Source organism: Passer montanus, unplaced genomic scaffold (genome assembly GCF_014805655.1).
Source record: "Passer montanus isolate IOZ18808 unplaced genomic scaffold, ASM1480565v1 scaffold21, whole genome shotgun sequence".
NCBI lineage: Eukaryota > Metazoa > Chordata > Aves > Passeriformes > Passeridae > Passer > Passer montanus.
In genome coordinates this window covers 13975163-13990448 of record NW_024366703.1, presented here as the reverse complement: position 1 = coordinate 13990448, position 15286 = coordinate 13975163, and the positions used below count along the sequence as shown (strand labels likewise).

At 42.2% G+C, this 15286-nt stretch overlaps 1 protein-coding gene across 1 annotated transcript in view; it reads left to right on the top strand.

Annotated features, from left to right (window-relative positions):
* EIF3A (eukaryotic translation initiation factor 3 subunit A) overlaps nucleotides 1-13515 on the top strand; it is a 28253-nt gene extending 14738 nt beyond the window's left edge. Inside the window, exons 13-22 of the mRNA XM_039708910.1 lie at nucleotides 86-190; nucleotides 1410-1523; nucleotides 1807-1929; nucleotides 2671-2824; nucleotides 3759-3943; nucleotides 5664-5752; nucleotides 8143-8930; nucleotides 10225-10399; nucleotides 10796-10965; nucleotides 12251-13515. Coding sequence (XP_039564844.1) covers nucleotides 86-190; nucleotides 1410-1523; nucleotides 1807-1929; nucleotides 2671-2824; nucleotides 3759-3943; nucleotides 5664-5752; nucleotides 8143-8930; nucleotides 10225-10399; nucleotides 10796-10965; nucleotides 12251-12492 — 2145 coding nt within the window. The 3' untranslated portion in view covers nucleotides 12493-13515. The remainder of the gene's footprint in view (nucleotides 1-85; nucleotides 191-1409; nucleotides 1524-1806; nucleotides 1930-2670; nucleotides 2825-3758; nucleotides 3944-5663; nucleotides 5753-8142; nucleotides 8931-10224; nucleotides 10400-10795; nucleotides 10966-12250) is intronic.
* The last annotated feature ends 1771 nt before the right edge of the window (nucleotides 13516-15286 follow it).

Here is a 15286-nt window from a genome sequence, read left to right as displayed (position 1 = left end):
GGACCTTTTTTACCTGGGGGAATAAAGACCAACTTTTGTGGGAGTTTTTTCTCCTTTTTGTACTGATAACTTGACTTGGTTGTAGGATCTTGAAGAATTGGATCCTGACTTTATTATGGCTAAACAAGTGGAACAGCTGGAAAAAGAAAAGAAGGAGCTTCAGGAACGACTGAAGAATCAGGAGAAAAAGGTACAAAGTAGGAAGGGTAAAAATGTCCATACAGTTTTTTTTTTAGTGAATGTGATCTGTGTTGATATGTTTGTCCATACACAATTATATATAATACTGATGTTGGAAATGTTTGAAACTCAAGAAAGGTAAATGTGCTATATACCAATTGGGTCTTAATTTCGGTGCAAAAATCTGTTCTAATTAATTTGAAAAAGGACTCTTAAGCTGAATGTGAACTCAGAGGGCTTCCTCTCAGAGATCTCTGAAGCTGTCAAAGCAAACATATGACTAAGGCTCATCTCATGGGTGCAACTAAGTTGGATTTCAAAAAAAAGCTTTTTCCAAAGCTCTTCACAAAAAACTCCAACTTAGTAGTGTGACAAAAGGAAGTCTTTGAATTATGTTCTGGTTAGATAGATTTAAAACTTTATATAGGGAAAGCTGGGGAAAGAACCCCTCAGTCTTTGGCTTTGCATATTGAATTATGGGCTTCAAACTTAACATTCTTTGCCAGCAGTGAGAACTTGGTTCTTCTGCATTTTGAGCACTGGCTGCAGTTCTGGTCTCTTTATGTCTAAAAGGATGTGGCTGAACTGGAAGTTTGATAGGAGGCCAACAAGAATTATCAATGGTGCAGATTGGCTTCTGTGGGGGAAATGTCTTTGTAAAACAGTACCCCTCTGTCAGACTTCTAGAGAGAGCATGTGGTGCCTGTCTGTAAGGGTGTACCTGTTGAAAGAGCTGATGGTGGGAGCAATTGTTCTTGCACTGCCTGCAAGGGGTAGTGGAGTGAGAAGCATCGAATGAAGCCAGCAGGAGCCATGTTCAGAGCTGTTGGTAGGTTGAAGTTGGATCTTCAAGCTGTGAGCCACAGACAGGCAGGAGTTCTTTCCAAAGTACATTGTTGTATATGAAAAGCTTTGGGCTCAGGACAAGAGAGGAAATCCACTGTTTAAAATGTAAAAATACTTTGAACACAGAAAATGCCGGGAGCTGAAAATGGATGATGCTGAGAGAGAATCATGATGTGCCTGTCTCCATTCCTGCATCCCTGCCTGGGAGCACACTTAGGTAGTTGCCAGTGGTAGAGACAGGTTCTTGGTTAGGTTGACCTTAGATGGTCCAGTGTGTTTGTTGCTGTTTTGCCATGATATATCAGCTATATTGGAGAAGTCTCCAGAAATCAGGGGTTTATGTGTGCATTATGTCACACTAAAGATGTGTTACCTTTACTCAGATTGACTACTTTGAAAGAGCGAAGCGCTTGGAAGAAATTCCTTTAATAAAGACTGCCTATGAGGAACAGAGAGTGCATGATATGGAGCTGTGGGAGCAACAGGAAGAAGAAAGGGTAAGAATTTTTTGTTCCATTGATAAAGTGCATTAGTAATGCATGAAAAATAGTGGGGTTTGCACTGTTTGTTTTCTTTTTCCCAGCTCTTTCCAAAAAAGAAAGATTGAAATCTTTACACAAATTCACAAGTTGTTAGCTTTGTGCTTTCACTGTTTTAGTGGACAGCAATTTCTTCTGTCTTTGCTGTGCAAGGGGAAGTGAAAATTTTTCCTTCTAGTGACTGGGGTAGATTGAATCCAGATGTATAGTGAAGTTATACTTTGTTTATTTGCTGTTTCAGATCACCACCCTGCAGCTGGAGCGTGAGAAAGCCCTTGAGCACAAGAGCAGACTCTCCAGGATGTTGGAGGATAGAGATTTATTTGAAGCCAGGCTCAAGGCATCACGACGAACAGTTTATGAGGTACATGAGATGTAGCCTTGCTAACAAAGTGCACCCCTAAAGTGAGGAACTAAAACTGATTCTTCATGAAACTAGAAACAAATGAGTATTTAAAATGGTCCAGAACTGTGGAATTGCTTATTTTCTGCTTTGGCTTTTAAATTAAATTTTGTGCACCTGTTCCTAGGTAGTAACACTTTGAATTTTTGACATTGGAACATGGAAAATAAAAGAGGGGGTAAATTGTTTATTTAAGTGCAGTAATTAATAAGGGATCACTGGGTATCATATAGGCAGACAGCTGTATCTGCCTGTTTATAGCTTTGAGTATTGGGCTATGTTGCAGTACATAGCCCAATATGTACTAATTTGTCTTTACCAAAAAAAAAGCAGAAGAAATGTTACGTTAATATAATTTAGTAACTGCATATGATTCTTTGCAATAATAGGGATAATTTTGGGTAATATGTTTTAGGTACAGATAAATTATTATTTAGGCCATTCCTTTCTGAAAAAGCAGATAAAGGACTAATACTATACATGATTATCTGATTATGTCTTTCTTCTATACTAGAGTATATTCTCTTATACAAAATCAATTACAGAAGAGGTTGACATGGCAAAAGGATGTTTTTCAGTGAAGCAAAATTGATATGTTGCAGTTGTTTTGAGTTTCTGTGTAGCTTTATTTAACAATTGTGTAACTGCCTAGCTCTCAGACATTACAGTGTGGTGTTCTGAGGTGTCTTGTTGGTATTTCAGGATAAACTCAAGCAGTTCCAGGAGCGGTTGGCGGAGGAGAGGCGGAACCGTCTGGAGGAGCGCAAGAAGCAGCGCAAGGAGGAGAGACGCATCACTTACTACAGGGAGAAGGAGGAGGAGGAGCAAAGGCTACGGGAGGAGCAGCTGCTTAAAGGTGCGATTGAGAATGTGACTTTCATCCTTTGCATCCTTGAGCCTTCCCATTTTGTAACACAACTGGTGTCTGGTTTTCCTGTTTCATGAGTTTGAAGGAAGTCTTTTCCACTTCCAGTTGTCACACGTTCCTTGCTTATCTGTGCAGCATAGACAGGAAGGTAGAGCTTTGTAGCTCCTAGACATGAGTGAAGGAGGAGATGAAGTAAGAGAGGCTGATGAAAAAGTGAGTCTTTGATTTTAGTCTATAGTTGGAGTTCTGGCCACTTGTTTGTGCACATCTTAAAGAGAAGAGAACATTGGTGTCAGATCAAGAACTCCAAAATTGTAAACAGCTCACACCTTTCCTTGTGAATTGTTGTGTCTGATAGCCCTAAATACCCTGTTTCAGGGCTTTAGAGGAGAAGAGATGGCTGGCAAACTGCAGGATGAACTTCTGCCCTACTTGTCAATTGGAAGTTGAAGATTTTATGTATCACAGTTCATCATAATGCAGTATTTAAAAAACAACAACTGAAGCAGTCAAGAATATCAAATTTCTGACACTGTTAGCTGATTTTTTTGTTTGACGTTTTCTAAGGGAGGGATCCTCTACTATGTTTGAGGTAGTTACTGATATTTTAGTTGCTACAGTTATGTATGTACATTGAATTAACATAAAGGTATTGGAACTTCTTCTTTCTTGCTAGTTGTTCAAGATGTCTCATTAATGGATGTATCAGGGGTCCTCTTCCTATTGCTTCTGAGTTAGGCGACTTGCACAAAGCAGGTTCTGTGGTTAGCTAAACACATCATACAAAATGCTTGTATTTTTAAGTGTTTATTTTTCATAGAGTCCAAGGGGAGAGATTGTGTTGTGGAACCCTTGTGTGGATGCAGCAAAGTAATGGAATTTGTGTTGGTAACAAATTCTCTGTGTGTTTCCAACTGTGCAGAGCGTGAGGAGAAGGAGCGCATCGAGCGCGAGAAGCGCGAGCAGGAGCAGCGGGAGTACCAGGAGCGGGTCAAGAAACTGGAGGAGCTGGAGAAGAAAAAACGGCAGAGAGAAATGGAGATAGAGGAAAGAGAGCGCCGCCGAGAGGAAGAGAGGAGGGGGCTGGATGACCCATTTTCAAGGAAGGTGGGTAATTCCTGCAGGTTTGTTTGTTTCTGGCTGCTCCTTCTTCAGTAGTTTATTTGAAATAAGGTGTTAGCATTGCAAAGCCATAGGTTTGTTTATTTTTATTTATTTACTTATTAAGTTTGAATGTGAGTGGCTAAAATAATAATTAAATTACTGTCACTTAGTTTCAGCTCACTATCAGGATCTGGAATCTTTAGTTTAGCAATAAAGTAAAGAGACTGTCTGGAAGCTAAGATTGCCAAACTGTTTCAAAACTAAATTCATAAAGACTAAAATGAATATTGGACAAAATTTTCTTTAATACAAAAAGAAGGAAAACTATTGGAAGCAAGTGCAGTGTCTCATGCAAAAGTCAGAAATTCAAGTGGATATTGAAAGAAAATCCCCCCCAGATTAAACATAAAAGCATAGTTTTGTATTTTATAAGAAATATGCAATAACATAAAACCAAGATGTTTGTGTGCAACTTTCTCTGTACAAATATAACTTGGGTTGGGAGAACTCACTACCCCAGCCCAACAGGAAGTAAAACAAAAGTTACTTGGACATGTTTAATGGTTTAAAAGAATGCAAGTAAGTACCATAAGCCTTTTACACTCCCACTTTTTCAGAACTTACCTTTCAAGAGAACTGGTCTAAAATTTCATCCCCCACAGCCTTTCTCTTTGTTTAATACATATTTCATTGAGGAACACTATGAAGATAAGTTATCAGGTTGTATAAATTGTTTTGACAGTCTGTCAAGTAAATAATCATGATGGGTATTTTTCACATAAGAGGTCTCCTATCTGTGGGCACTTGATTCTGTGGAAAACCTGGCTCAGGTTCTGAGGGAGATACCTGTACCACTCCAGAAATTCCATCTGCAGTTCTGGGATTCTTTGCTCACCGTTGTTATTTGGGGTCATTTCAAAAGCATTTAAGGAGACAGAGTAGTGGATATGCAAGATCTTGGTTAACCCATAATGAAAAATAAAAACACTTTTCAAAGAGGGATTTAAAACTGGAATACCCTTCTTATGAAGAGGTTGTGTGATTATGTGAAATCAGGTATTTTGGATGGTTTAGCTAAGTGGTTTCTTGTGGTGGAATTAAGACATAAAAATCTATTTAAATGGTTTGTCTGGCAGTGGAGAGAGACATTTTACTTTATTTTAAAAAATACAGATTTGTCATTGCTCTGCCCTGCAAGCCGTGTGAATCACTAATACCTCACCTCTTCTGTGCACTGAGGTATTGGGAACAAAATTGTCCTTGCCACAGAGAGCTTTCAATGTATTCAGTTACATTTCCTGATGAGATCAGAAAGCACAAAAGCAAATAATTACTTGAGTTCATTCCTGTTGTCATAAGCCCCCAGGAAAAGTGGAACTGTCAGAACATCTCTTTTGTGTCAGCAGGTAGTGGCTGTGGCTGACTGTAGCTGTTGTTTAATTGTTCATACACTTCTCATAAACTTTTTAGTGTATTTGCTTATATCCTACCCTACAGGTAAAGTCTGTGTCACACGGGGAACCGTGTTTTTGTTTGAACTGCAGCAGAAACAATAAAGTCAGTTAAAACCAAACTTTAGCTACTCAAACTCCTGATAGTTCTGTGTTCTGCAGTATGACAGATGAGTTTTTAATGACATAACATGCTCAAGAATGAATTATATGTTGAAAATATTTGTTTTAAACATTCATAAAGAATGTTCCCATTTTCTTTTGACACGCAGGAATCTCGTTGGGGTGACAGGGAGTCGGAAAGCTCCTGGAGAAGAGGAGGTGAGCCAGAATCAGAATGGCGTCGAGCACCAGTGGAGAGGTAATCAGGGGTTACCAAGTTACATTGGGATCAAAGTATGGAGGCTCCCATTTTGGTGCTACTGCTAAAGCTGCACTAACCGACTAATATCTCATGCCTCTACATCTCTGAAAGTTACCTACTGTTAAAAAAGTTGCTTTGTAAGGATCTTGGAATGAGAGAGAGGTTTTATCTTGGAACCATTCTCAGATAACATTCCTGTTTTATTTGGCTTAGATATGTGAAGGCAAGCAGACACCTTCTGTGTGTGATAAACAACTTGCTTCCTTGGATTCCTTTTTAAATTAACAACTTTTCTCCCACTCAAACATTGGTGTCAGTTCTGTAAATACAGAATGGAGAAGGATGACAAGTGTTCCTGGATGATGAAATTGTGAGATTTTCCATTTAGAAAACTGATAGTAACTATGCAAGTCCCAGAATAATTCACAGAGCAGAAAACGCATGCCATTAATTAAACAAAGTTCTGAAGAGCTGTATTGAACAGGGAGGGATAGATTTTTGAAGGAAGAATATTATGAATGTACTTTGAACTTTAAAAATAAAAATCCACACTTGGTTACATTTATTTTGAATATGTTCACTAATAATGAAAACTGTTTATACAGTTGCAGAAGACAAGATTTTTAACATTTGTCTGTTTTGCTGCTTCACATCAGGATGAACTGTAGCTATAAATATTTCTGATGGTGCACATCTAGTTGCTCTTAAAAGCCTGTGCTGATGGAGATAACACTGCTGATTCCAGTTGGCAGTATGTTTTATTGCTTAATTAGCCATGCAGGTAGATAGACTTTTGTAAATATCTAACCCTAATTTCCAGTACAGCAATTTAAATCCATTACTGCTTACTCTGACTCCAGTGGAAGCAAGTTTATTGACTCTTTCTCTCTCTAGTAATTTCTTAATGTGTCTTAGAAGGGCATGATCTCTATAAACAAAATAGAATGCCATATTTCCTTAAAAGCTGTGTTGCCGTTCTTGGTAGTGATCCACTTTGTCATGAACTGCAGAATCCAACAATTGGATGACACTGCTGGGTGAAGCCTTTCACTACACATACATTGCAAAAGCTCTGGTGCCCCATCCCTGGAAATGTTCCAGGCCAGGCTGGACAGGGCTTGGAGCAACCTGGGATAGTGGAAGGTGTCCCTGCCCATGGCAGGGGGTGGAATGAGATGATCTTCAAGGTCTCTTCCAACCCAAACCATTCTGTCATTTTGTGAAGTGTTTAATGCACTGATTTGTATGTTTCAATGGAATTTTTTTTCCACACAGAGTGATGCAGCCTGTCTTAGTCATTCCTCATTCAGCTTTCCTAGAGATTAATTAAAGTAGAGGTAGTTTAAAAGTAATAGCTTAAAATTAGATTTAAAAATCCTGAGACACTGAGACAGTATCTGATAAATTAAATACTTGTTCATCTGATAAACATTATAACCATTCTTCCACATGTCTTTTATGGTAAAATAATCAGATTTTTCAAAGGAGAAGATTATCCAATTTGAGTCTAAATGGAAATTAACAATCTCCATGTCTTTGTTTTTACCTTTGTTTTTACAGATCAATGATAATTGCATTCTCCCTTATTCTTCCAAACCCAGGGAATGCACTGCTTGCAATTCCTCAAAATTCTCGAGACTCTTGAGTTGTCACAAACTTGTTGTCTCTTTGTTCTGACCTCTTCATGTCCTACATCTGCTGTTTTGTAGCAAGATATTGCTGGTTTTTTTGTTTACATTTTAGTAGCATAGTGGATTTCTAAACCTTGAGGTCTTCTTTCTGTTGTGTTTTGGTTTGGGTTTTATTTTTTTTTTAATCCATGAGATTCAACCCCAGTGCAGCTTCTCTTCTCCTGCCAAGAAGCAGGTACCAGGACATTCTGTGATATTTTATTTCTTTTTTTTTTTTTAATTGCTGAGGAAGGTTAATTTCCTGAGATAAATTAATTTGGTGACAAAAACAGGGTTTATGGTCTAAATGTATGTTTAAAATCTTGTAGACAGCAGACTTAATGGTGTGTAGAGTTGGCACGTGCTTGGAGAGAGGGATACTTAATTGATGGTTGTGGGGTTTTTTAGTATTGATTCTTTCAGACTTAGGTCAAGTTAGCCAAATTAGGCTTGGTGTAGAAGCCAGCCCTCTTCTCTGTGGCGTTGCAGCAGATAACCAATAGGGGACTGTCCAAACTGTAGTTTGAAAGGAGATGATGAAGTGCTGAGTCTTTACTGAAGCTGTGGGGACAGTGACCTGCCTCTTTCCCATAGCGATGAAGGGAATGCCCCTTCAAGTGGGTGCAATCAGAAATGGCTTTGAGGGGTTTGATGCTGTTGATGTAAAGCTTTCCTGGATGTCACTTTCCACTTGTCACTCGTTCCCTGTGGTTACAGAGACTGGCGTCGAGGAGATCCAAGAGACGACGAGCGACCGTTCCGCCGCGGGGACGATCTGCCCAGGCGAGGGGAGGATCTGCCCAGGCGTGCTCCTGCAGAGGACAAGGAGCGTCCTCCAGAATCAGCAGAGGACAGGCCACCTCGACGGGAAGGGGACGAGGACAGGCCTCCGAGGCGAGAAGGGGATGAGGACAGGCCCCCCAGACGTGGCTTGGATGAGGACAGGCCGCCCCGGCGTGGTTTGGATGATGACAGAGGAAGCTGGCGAGCTGCAGATGATGACAGGGGTCCCAGACGCGGGCTGGATGATGACAGGCCCCCCAGACGTGTCCTGGATGATGACAGGCCCCCCAGACGCGTCCTGGATGATGACAGACCACCCAGACGTGTCCTGGATGACGACAGGCCCCCCCGGCGTGGCTTGGACGATGACAGAGGCAGCTGGCGCGCGGCGGACGACGACAGAGGGCCCCGGCGCGGGCTGGACGACGACCGGCCGCCCCGCCGGGCCCTGGATGAGGACAGGCCCCCCAGGCGGGGGCTGGATGATGACAGGGGCAGCTGGCGGGCTGCAGATGACGACAGGGGGCCCCGGCGCGGGCTGGATGATGACAGAGGGCCCCGGCGCGGGCTGGATGACGACAGGATGGCCCGGCGGGATGAGGACAGGGGACCCTGGCGGAACGCGGACGATGACAGGCTCTCCAGGAGAGACGATGACAGGGGCCCGTGGCGTGGCAGTGAGGACTCAAGGCCAGGTCCCTGGAGACCATTTGGTAAACCAGGTAAAGCACAGTAATACAATAATCCTCCCTTGAAAGTGTGTGTGTGTGTTGTCCTCATAGATAGTGGAGGTAACATACTTGATGCCAGAGGTGGGAGAATCAGCTCTGAAAACATCTAGGTTAATTTGGCTGATGTAGACACTGCTCTACTTAGTATAATTGAACCTTTTCATTTGGTTGAATTATAAAAAAATTGCTTGTCTGGAAGATATGTGATGGTCATAGACTTAACACTGGTCACTTCCCTGTGCAAAAGCAAAGTATACAAGTTGAATGCTTTGCTTGGGAGCATTCTCACTAGATTAGCACACCTTGGACTCTTTCCCTACTCCTTCCATGTGTCTGAAGTTAAACTTCTAAAGGAGGATTTGGATACTTCATTTAAGTGGGTGTGGCTTTGACAAGCCCTTTCTGTGTGATAAACGTTCTTAACATTCCCTTTTTGTTTTTAACCCTTACTGAAAGCCCTGCTTAGAGCAGAGCTTGGATTAGATGACCTTCTGAAGTCCCTTAAAATCTGAATTATCCTGTTCTTGTATTGTTTATTTCTATTCTTAAGTGTCATTGATGGTGTCTAGAGATGTTTCTGATTCTTTTCAGAACTGTTGATGACATTTGAATGTTAGATATTATTTTGATTTCCTGGTTCTTTTCACTTACGTATTGGCAGGCACCATGTCAGCTTTCATAGACACTAATTATGTAATCCAAAGCTTTAGAAAATTTATAATAAATATCAAAACTTGCACTCCAGTTTTTCCTATTTAAAACCAAAGCAGGCTACATAACAAAGAACTCCCATTCATAAATAACTGAGCAGTACTGCAGAGTGCACTGTGTTAAGTGGATGGTAACAAAAGTCACATTTTAAAGTAATGCTTTAAAAAGCAGTAAGTTCTTTAAAAATCTGCTTCATTAAAATCCCCTCATTTGTGGATTTTCACAAAGGAATCTGCTGTCTGAGCTACACCCTTTGCTTCTTCTTGCACTTGTTTTGCACCAGACCCTTGTGATTTCTGGCTGAAATCTGCAGGGTGCAGCCAGCTCTGCTGGGCTGTTGCAGGCAGCCCAGACATGAGGTGTGCATTACTGGCTTTACATTTAGCAGCTTTTTGTCTGCACAGTGTTTTCTCTGTGGCTCCCATGTGCAAACTTCTTACAAACATCTTGAGTTGGATCTTCAGGAGTCAGAACTTGAAGAACCAGTTTCTGTGACGGAAGTAAAGGGTTCTTTGTCTACAAGAGAGATCAGAGGTCAGTCACAAACTCCTTTGACTGTGTTTCTTTCTTACAGGGGGGTGGAGAGAACGAGAGAAGGCTCGTGAGGACAGCTGGGGCCCTCCCCGAGACTCCAGACCTTCAGGAGACCGTGAATGGGATCGAGACAAAGACCGGGATGAAAATGAGAAGGAGCGGGAATTTGACAGGGAGAGAGATTTTGATCGAGACGATCGTTTCAGGCGTCCCAGGTCTGACTGCTCTGTTTAAGTACTTCTAAATGTTTCTGCAAAAAGAAAAAAGGGCCCTGCTGATACAGAAATAACGTGGAATTGCTGAGTGAAAGGAACAAGGGTTAGTTTGTGTGATACTAAGCACTTTAGGGCAGCAAATAGATGTTATTTTTAGGATGATATCTGTTTACAGGAGGAATTCCAAAATGCTTAAAATGCTTTTAAATTTTTCTTTTTAATCTATTATCAAGAGAATTCCATGTTAGGCTCAGGAAAAACAAAACCAATTTTGGAAGTATGTTAAATAGACACCCACTGGGTCTGTAAATATCCGTGTTGTGATTTATTACTGCTCCTTTCCATAGCAAAGATAAAAATCCTAACGTTTAGTTTTTATGTTTTGCGTGGCCACAGGGATGACGGCGGTTGGAGGAGAGGGCCAGCTGAGGAAACTTCCAGCTGGAGAGATTCAAGTCGTCGTGAGGAGTGGGACAGAGGTGGTCGTGACATGAGAGACCGACGTGGTGATGACAGGGAGCCACCCCTCAGGAGAGGACCCCCCCTGCGATCCGAGCGGGAAGAGCGTACGTTCCTTTCAGTGTCCTAAAGTCCTTCACCCAGCACAGAGCCTCCTCTTCCTGACACTGCTGGGGAGGGGTCACATGGCAATAGGTTTTATTTTCAGCCCGTGTTTAAACTGCCTTTCCATAAACAAAATAATAAAAAGCACCTCTGGTGCTTTTTGGCATAATTGAGAATTCTTCAGGGAATCTTAACTATTTGTAGTTGTTCTGTTTTCCATCTTAGTAGCATTTCACATCTACAGTAGGAGGATAACATTTCAAGTTTGTACTTCTCATAGGATTGTGTTCTGGGTGTATGTAGTCCTTGTGTTCAGATTATCAAGACAGACATCCCAGAAAGTAATTTCTTAAAACCCTTTTCTTAAAACCATTAAAATGTGACAGAAATATTTGTGAGTAAGGGTTTCACACTATTAATGGTATTAATTTTGATGACAGACCTGTATTAATTTCTTATACTTATTAATCCTTTGCTGTGTTCTAAAAATACAGTAACAGCAAATCCATTTAGCCTGGAGGGAACACCACATCTTCCAATTCTGGCATTCTTACCTTCAGAATCTCACTTTGTCTCTGCCCCAAATGTGGTTGTTCCTGCACTTGGGAGCAGGCTGGAACAGCACATGGGATCAGACACAGGAGTGCTGCTGACAGAAAGGCAGAGTGTTTTCAGGGTGGAGATATTTTTTTTAATGTATCAAGAAGTTTTGGGATTTGACTTCTTTTTTGACACACAGCTGGGGCAGAACTCTTAGCATCCTTTTGGTGAGAATGAGCAGTTTTTCATACAGTAAAGGGTGGTGGATGCTGTTACAGTGGAGTCATGTAATTCAGTACCATTTTACCTCTGATTCCAGTAGGCTGAAGAGCAATTTCCTCTTTTAATAACAGTGAACATTTTCCACAAATGTTTTTAAGTCAGGATTTTTGTTTTCAGGGTTCAGTCATTTCTAAGGAGACACTTTTGTGATTTTAATTCTGCTAATACAAGAATATATTTTTACACCATGAAACCATGTACATCAGTGGAACATTGTTACTGCAGTTACTGTGTTTTAAAGATGACACTGGGCTTGCTCACCACAATCCCAAACCTGAGAAGAGTTCTGAGTAGTTCTGTTACTTTCCTATAAAATTAAAATGTGTATTTGGCCGTTGTCATCATATTCCTGTTGGCAGGGTGAGGATCAGTAAATCCCACTGGCAGGGTCAGGGCTGTCTGTTGGAACTCTTGCAGGCTGCTGCTGGAGCGTGACTGAGTTGTTTTTCTCTCTTCCTGCCGTAGCGAGCTCGTGGCGACGCGCTGACGACAGGAGGGAAGAGCGCGGGGAGGAACGGGAACCGGCGCGGCGGTCGGGCCCTGCTCCTGCTGCTCCTCCAGCCTCTGCTCCCCCAGCGGCATCCAAAGAGCGGGAAAGGGACGGGGACAAGGAGAAAGGATCCTGGAAAACAGAGAAGGAGCGTGAGCCCGCACGCCGCACTAAAAACGAGACAGATGAAGAAGGGTGGACCACTGTACGACGTTAAGTGGGAATCACAGAGTTTAACCAATGTTTTAGCTTTGATTTGATCGAATCCACAGATTATATTTGTGCTTATAAACATTCTGAATTGGAATTCTTTAACCAATGTTTTGAGGTAACATGAAAGCATGAATTACTTACTCATATAGATTGATCATGCACAAAACTCACAGCAGAAGGTTGGAAATTGAATGCCAGTTTTTGAGATATCAAATGATGCTTATTTCATGGGTCATTTGTTGCTAAAATAAAAGGAAGCAAGCCCAACAGCTCTCTTCAGTACAGCTTCTCTTTCGCACCAAAAACAGGCTGCCCTTTTTATTTTTAGTCTTTCTTAGTTTGGAATGGGGTATTATTGTCACAGGACATGCATTTGAAAACACCTCTGTTCACACAGTGGAATTATTGAAAAAGCAGAGCTAAAAGAATTTGCATAATTAGCCAAAAAGTAGAAAAGCCCTCTTTTACATAGGTATTTTTGAGGGCAGGCGGTTTCTGAGATATTTTATCACTATCTAAATTCAGTAAGTTGTTTAAATTTGAATTGAATACAATAAACATTGTGAATTAGCTACACTGGGATATTTTCTGTAGATTTACTTGAATCCATAATGCCTCTGAGGCCACTTTGCAGTCATTGTTCCAGTAATGTACACACTGCTGCAGTGTACAAATCAAACTTGCAGCTTTTACAATTTGTGTTTTGGTAAGCATATGGCTATGTACTTTCTGTTGCCAATATCACAACTGCTTTTTCCATTACTGGATAATTCATGCCTTTCAAGGATTTATAAATATTGTCATATTTAAAATGTGTGGTTTTGGAGAAATTGTTCAATTTTCCCCTCAATTCTTTGTCTTCAGGGTCAATTCTTTCCCTTTCCAAAAAAGTGATTTGTAGTAATGGCTGTGTTGACTTCAAAGCTGGGGTGCAGTAACAACAAGGAACAATCTGGTCACACTGAAGCCAACGCAGAACTTGCTGCTGTGTGTTTCTTCAATGATAAATAAACAAGTTAAGGAATTAGCTGCTGCAGTGTCTTGACTTTTTGGTGAGTCCTGCACCATGTCTTCATGCAGGACAGCTGTTGAACAATCATTTTCTGTTCTCAGACCTGTTCTGTACCAGCTGAAGGAGAAGGTGAGAACACCTGGCTAGTTTTTCCCTGAGAAACCTGGTGTGTGAACAGAAGTTGTAATACTCCTCCTGTCTTTTTCCTGCCCTCTTCTGGGTTATCCAGGGCCAGTAGTTTTCTTGGGGAAAACTTGATCTCAGGGCTTGATTTTTGTGTCTTTGGATCCTATCTTGTCATTGCTGGTTGAGTCACAGGACTCCTACAGCCAAGCAGTGTTTTCCAAGCATTAAAAAAAAAAAAGGATGGAACTAGAGACCAGCAGCCATCCAGTAATGGTGCTTACTGGATCTGGTGGAGGGGCTGCTGCTGTTCTTCAGCTGTCCTTGCATTCTGTGTCACTGGATGCTGCTAAAGGGGACCCAGGAGCTCACTCCACCACTGGCTGTGAAATTCCTGTGGTACTTAGAACTGTGTTTGTCCAGTGTGGTTTTGAAGACCTCCAAGGCTGAGGAGTGCACAGGTGTTCTGGGAAGCCTCTTCCAATGCTTGACTGGCTCCAGAGTGAAAAATCATGTAGCTGCAATGAGTAGGGACAACTAGGTCACGTTGCTCAGAGCTTGAATGTTCACAGGGATGGGGCATCCACCCTTTCTCTGGGCAATCTGTGCCACTGTTTTCCACCCTCATTGTTAAAAAACTTCTTGTCTAATCTGAATCAACCATCCTTCAGTTTATAACCATTGCCCCTTTTCCTATCACAAGAAAATCTGACAAAAAATCTGTCCCCATCCTTTAGAGCCCCCCTTCAAAGGCCACAGTTAGGGCTCTGTGGAACCTTCTGTTCTCCAGGCTGAAAAGCCCCAGCTCTCAGGCTTTCCTCACTGGGGAGGTGCTCCAGCTCTCTGGTCATTTTTGTGACCCTCATAAAGTTTAAACCTCTCTCTTTTGGCTTCTGCCCTGTGTGTCTCTGCTCAGTGTGCTACTGTGGAAAGCTGGAATTTTCCAGGTAACTTCCTAGTAGGAAATGGGTGACTGCTGGGAGGCCTCCCCTAAAACCATTCCTTTTTCCAGGCTGAACAAGCCCTGTCCTCTCAACCTTTCCTCCCAGGTGTGCGCTCCAGCCCCTGGACACTGTGTTGGTCCTCTGCTGAACTCAGATTTGGGGGGAATGGAACCCCAAAGAGCACACAGGAAAGATGAACTGAGGGGGACACTTCCCTTCTGCAGCCTGGGATCCAGGCCCAAACAGTTCCGTGCCCAGCTCAAACAGCCTGGGCTCTGCTGGCTCACACTCACCTTTTGCCCTGCCAGGACCCAGAGCTGTTTGAGCCCAGCCTGCCCTGCAAGGGCTCCTTCCTTGGCTGGGCAGGCCCCTGCCCTGCTCCCTCGAGTTCAGCAGGCTCCTGTCCTTCCCTTTGGCCAGCAGCCCCGTCCCAGGTGTCTGGGCTGGGATTCCACACAAGGATCGTGTGTGAGACAGTGCTGAAGCCTTGTTAAAGCTGAGATGAAGAACATCCAGTGCTCCTTTCCTTGTCCACAAAGATATTTTATTGTAGAAGGCAGGTGAGCCAGGCATGGCTTACCCTCAGTAATTCCATGCTGGCTGTTCCCAGTTGTCTTCTGCATGTCCCCAAAAAGATGTTCTGGAAGGATTTCCTCTGATTCTCCCAGGAACTGAAGTGATACCATCTGGCCTGTGCTTTCTCAGATGGTCCTTTCAGC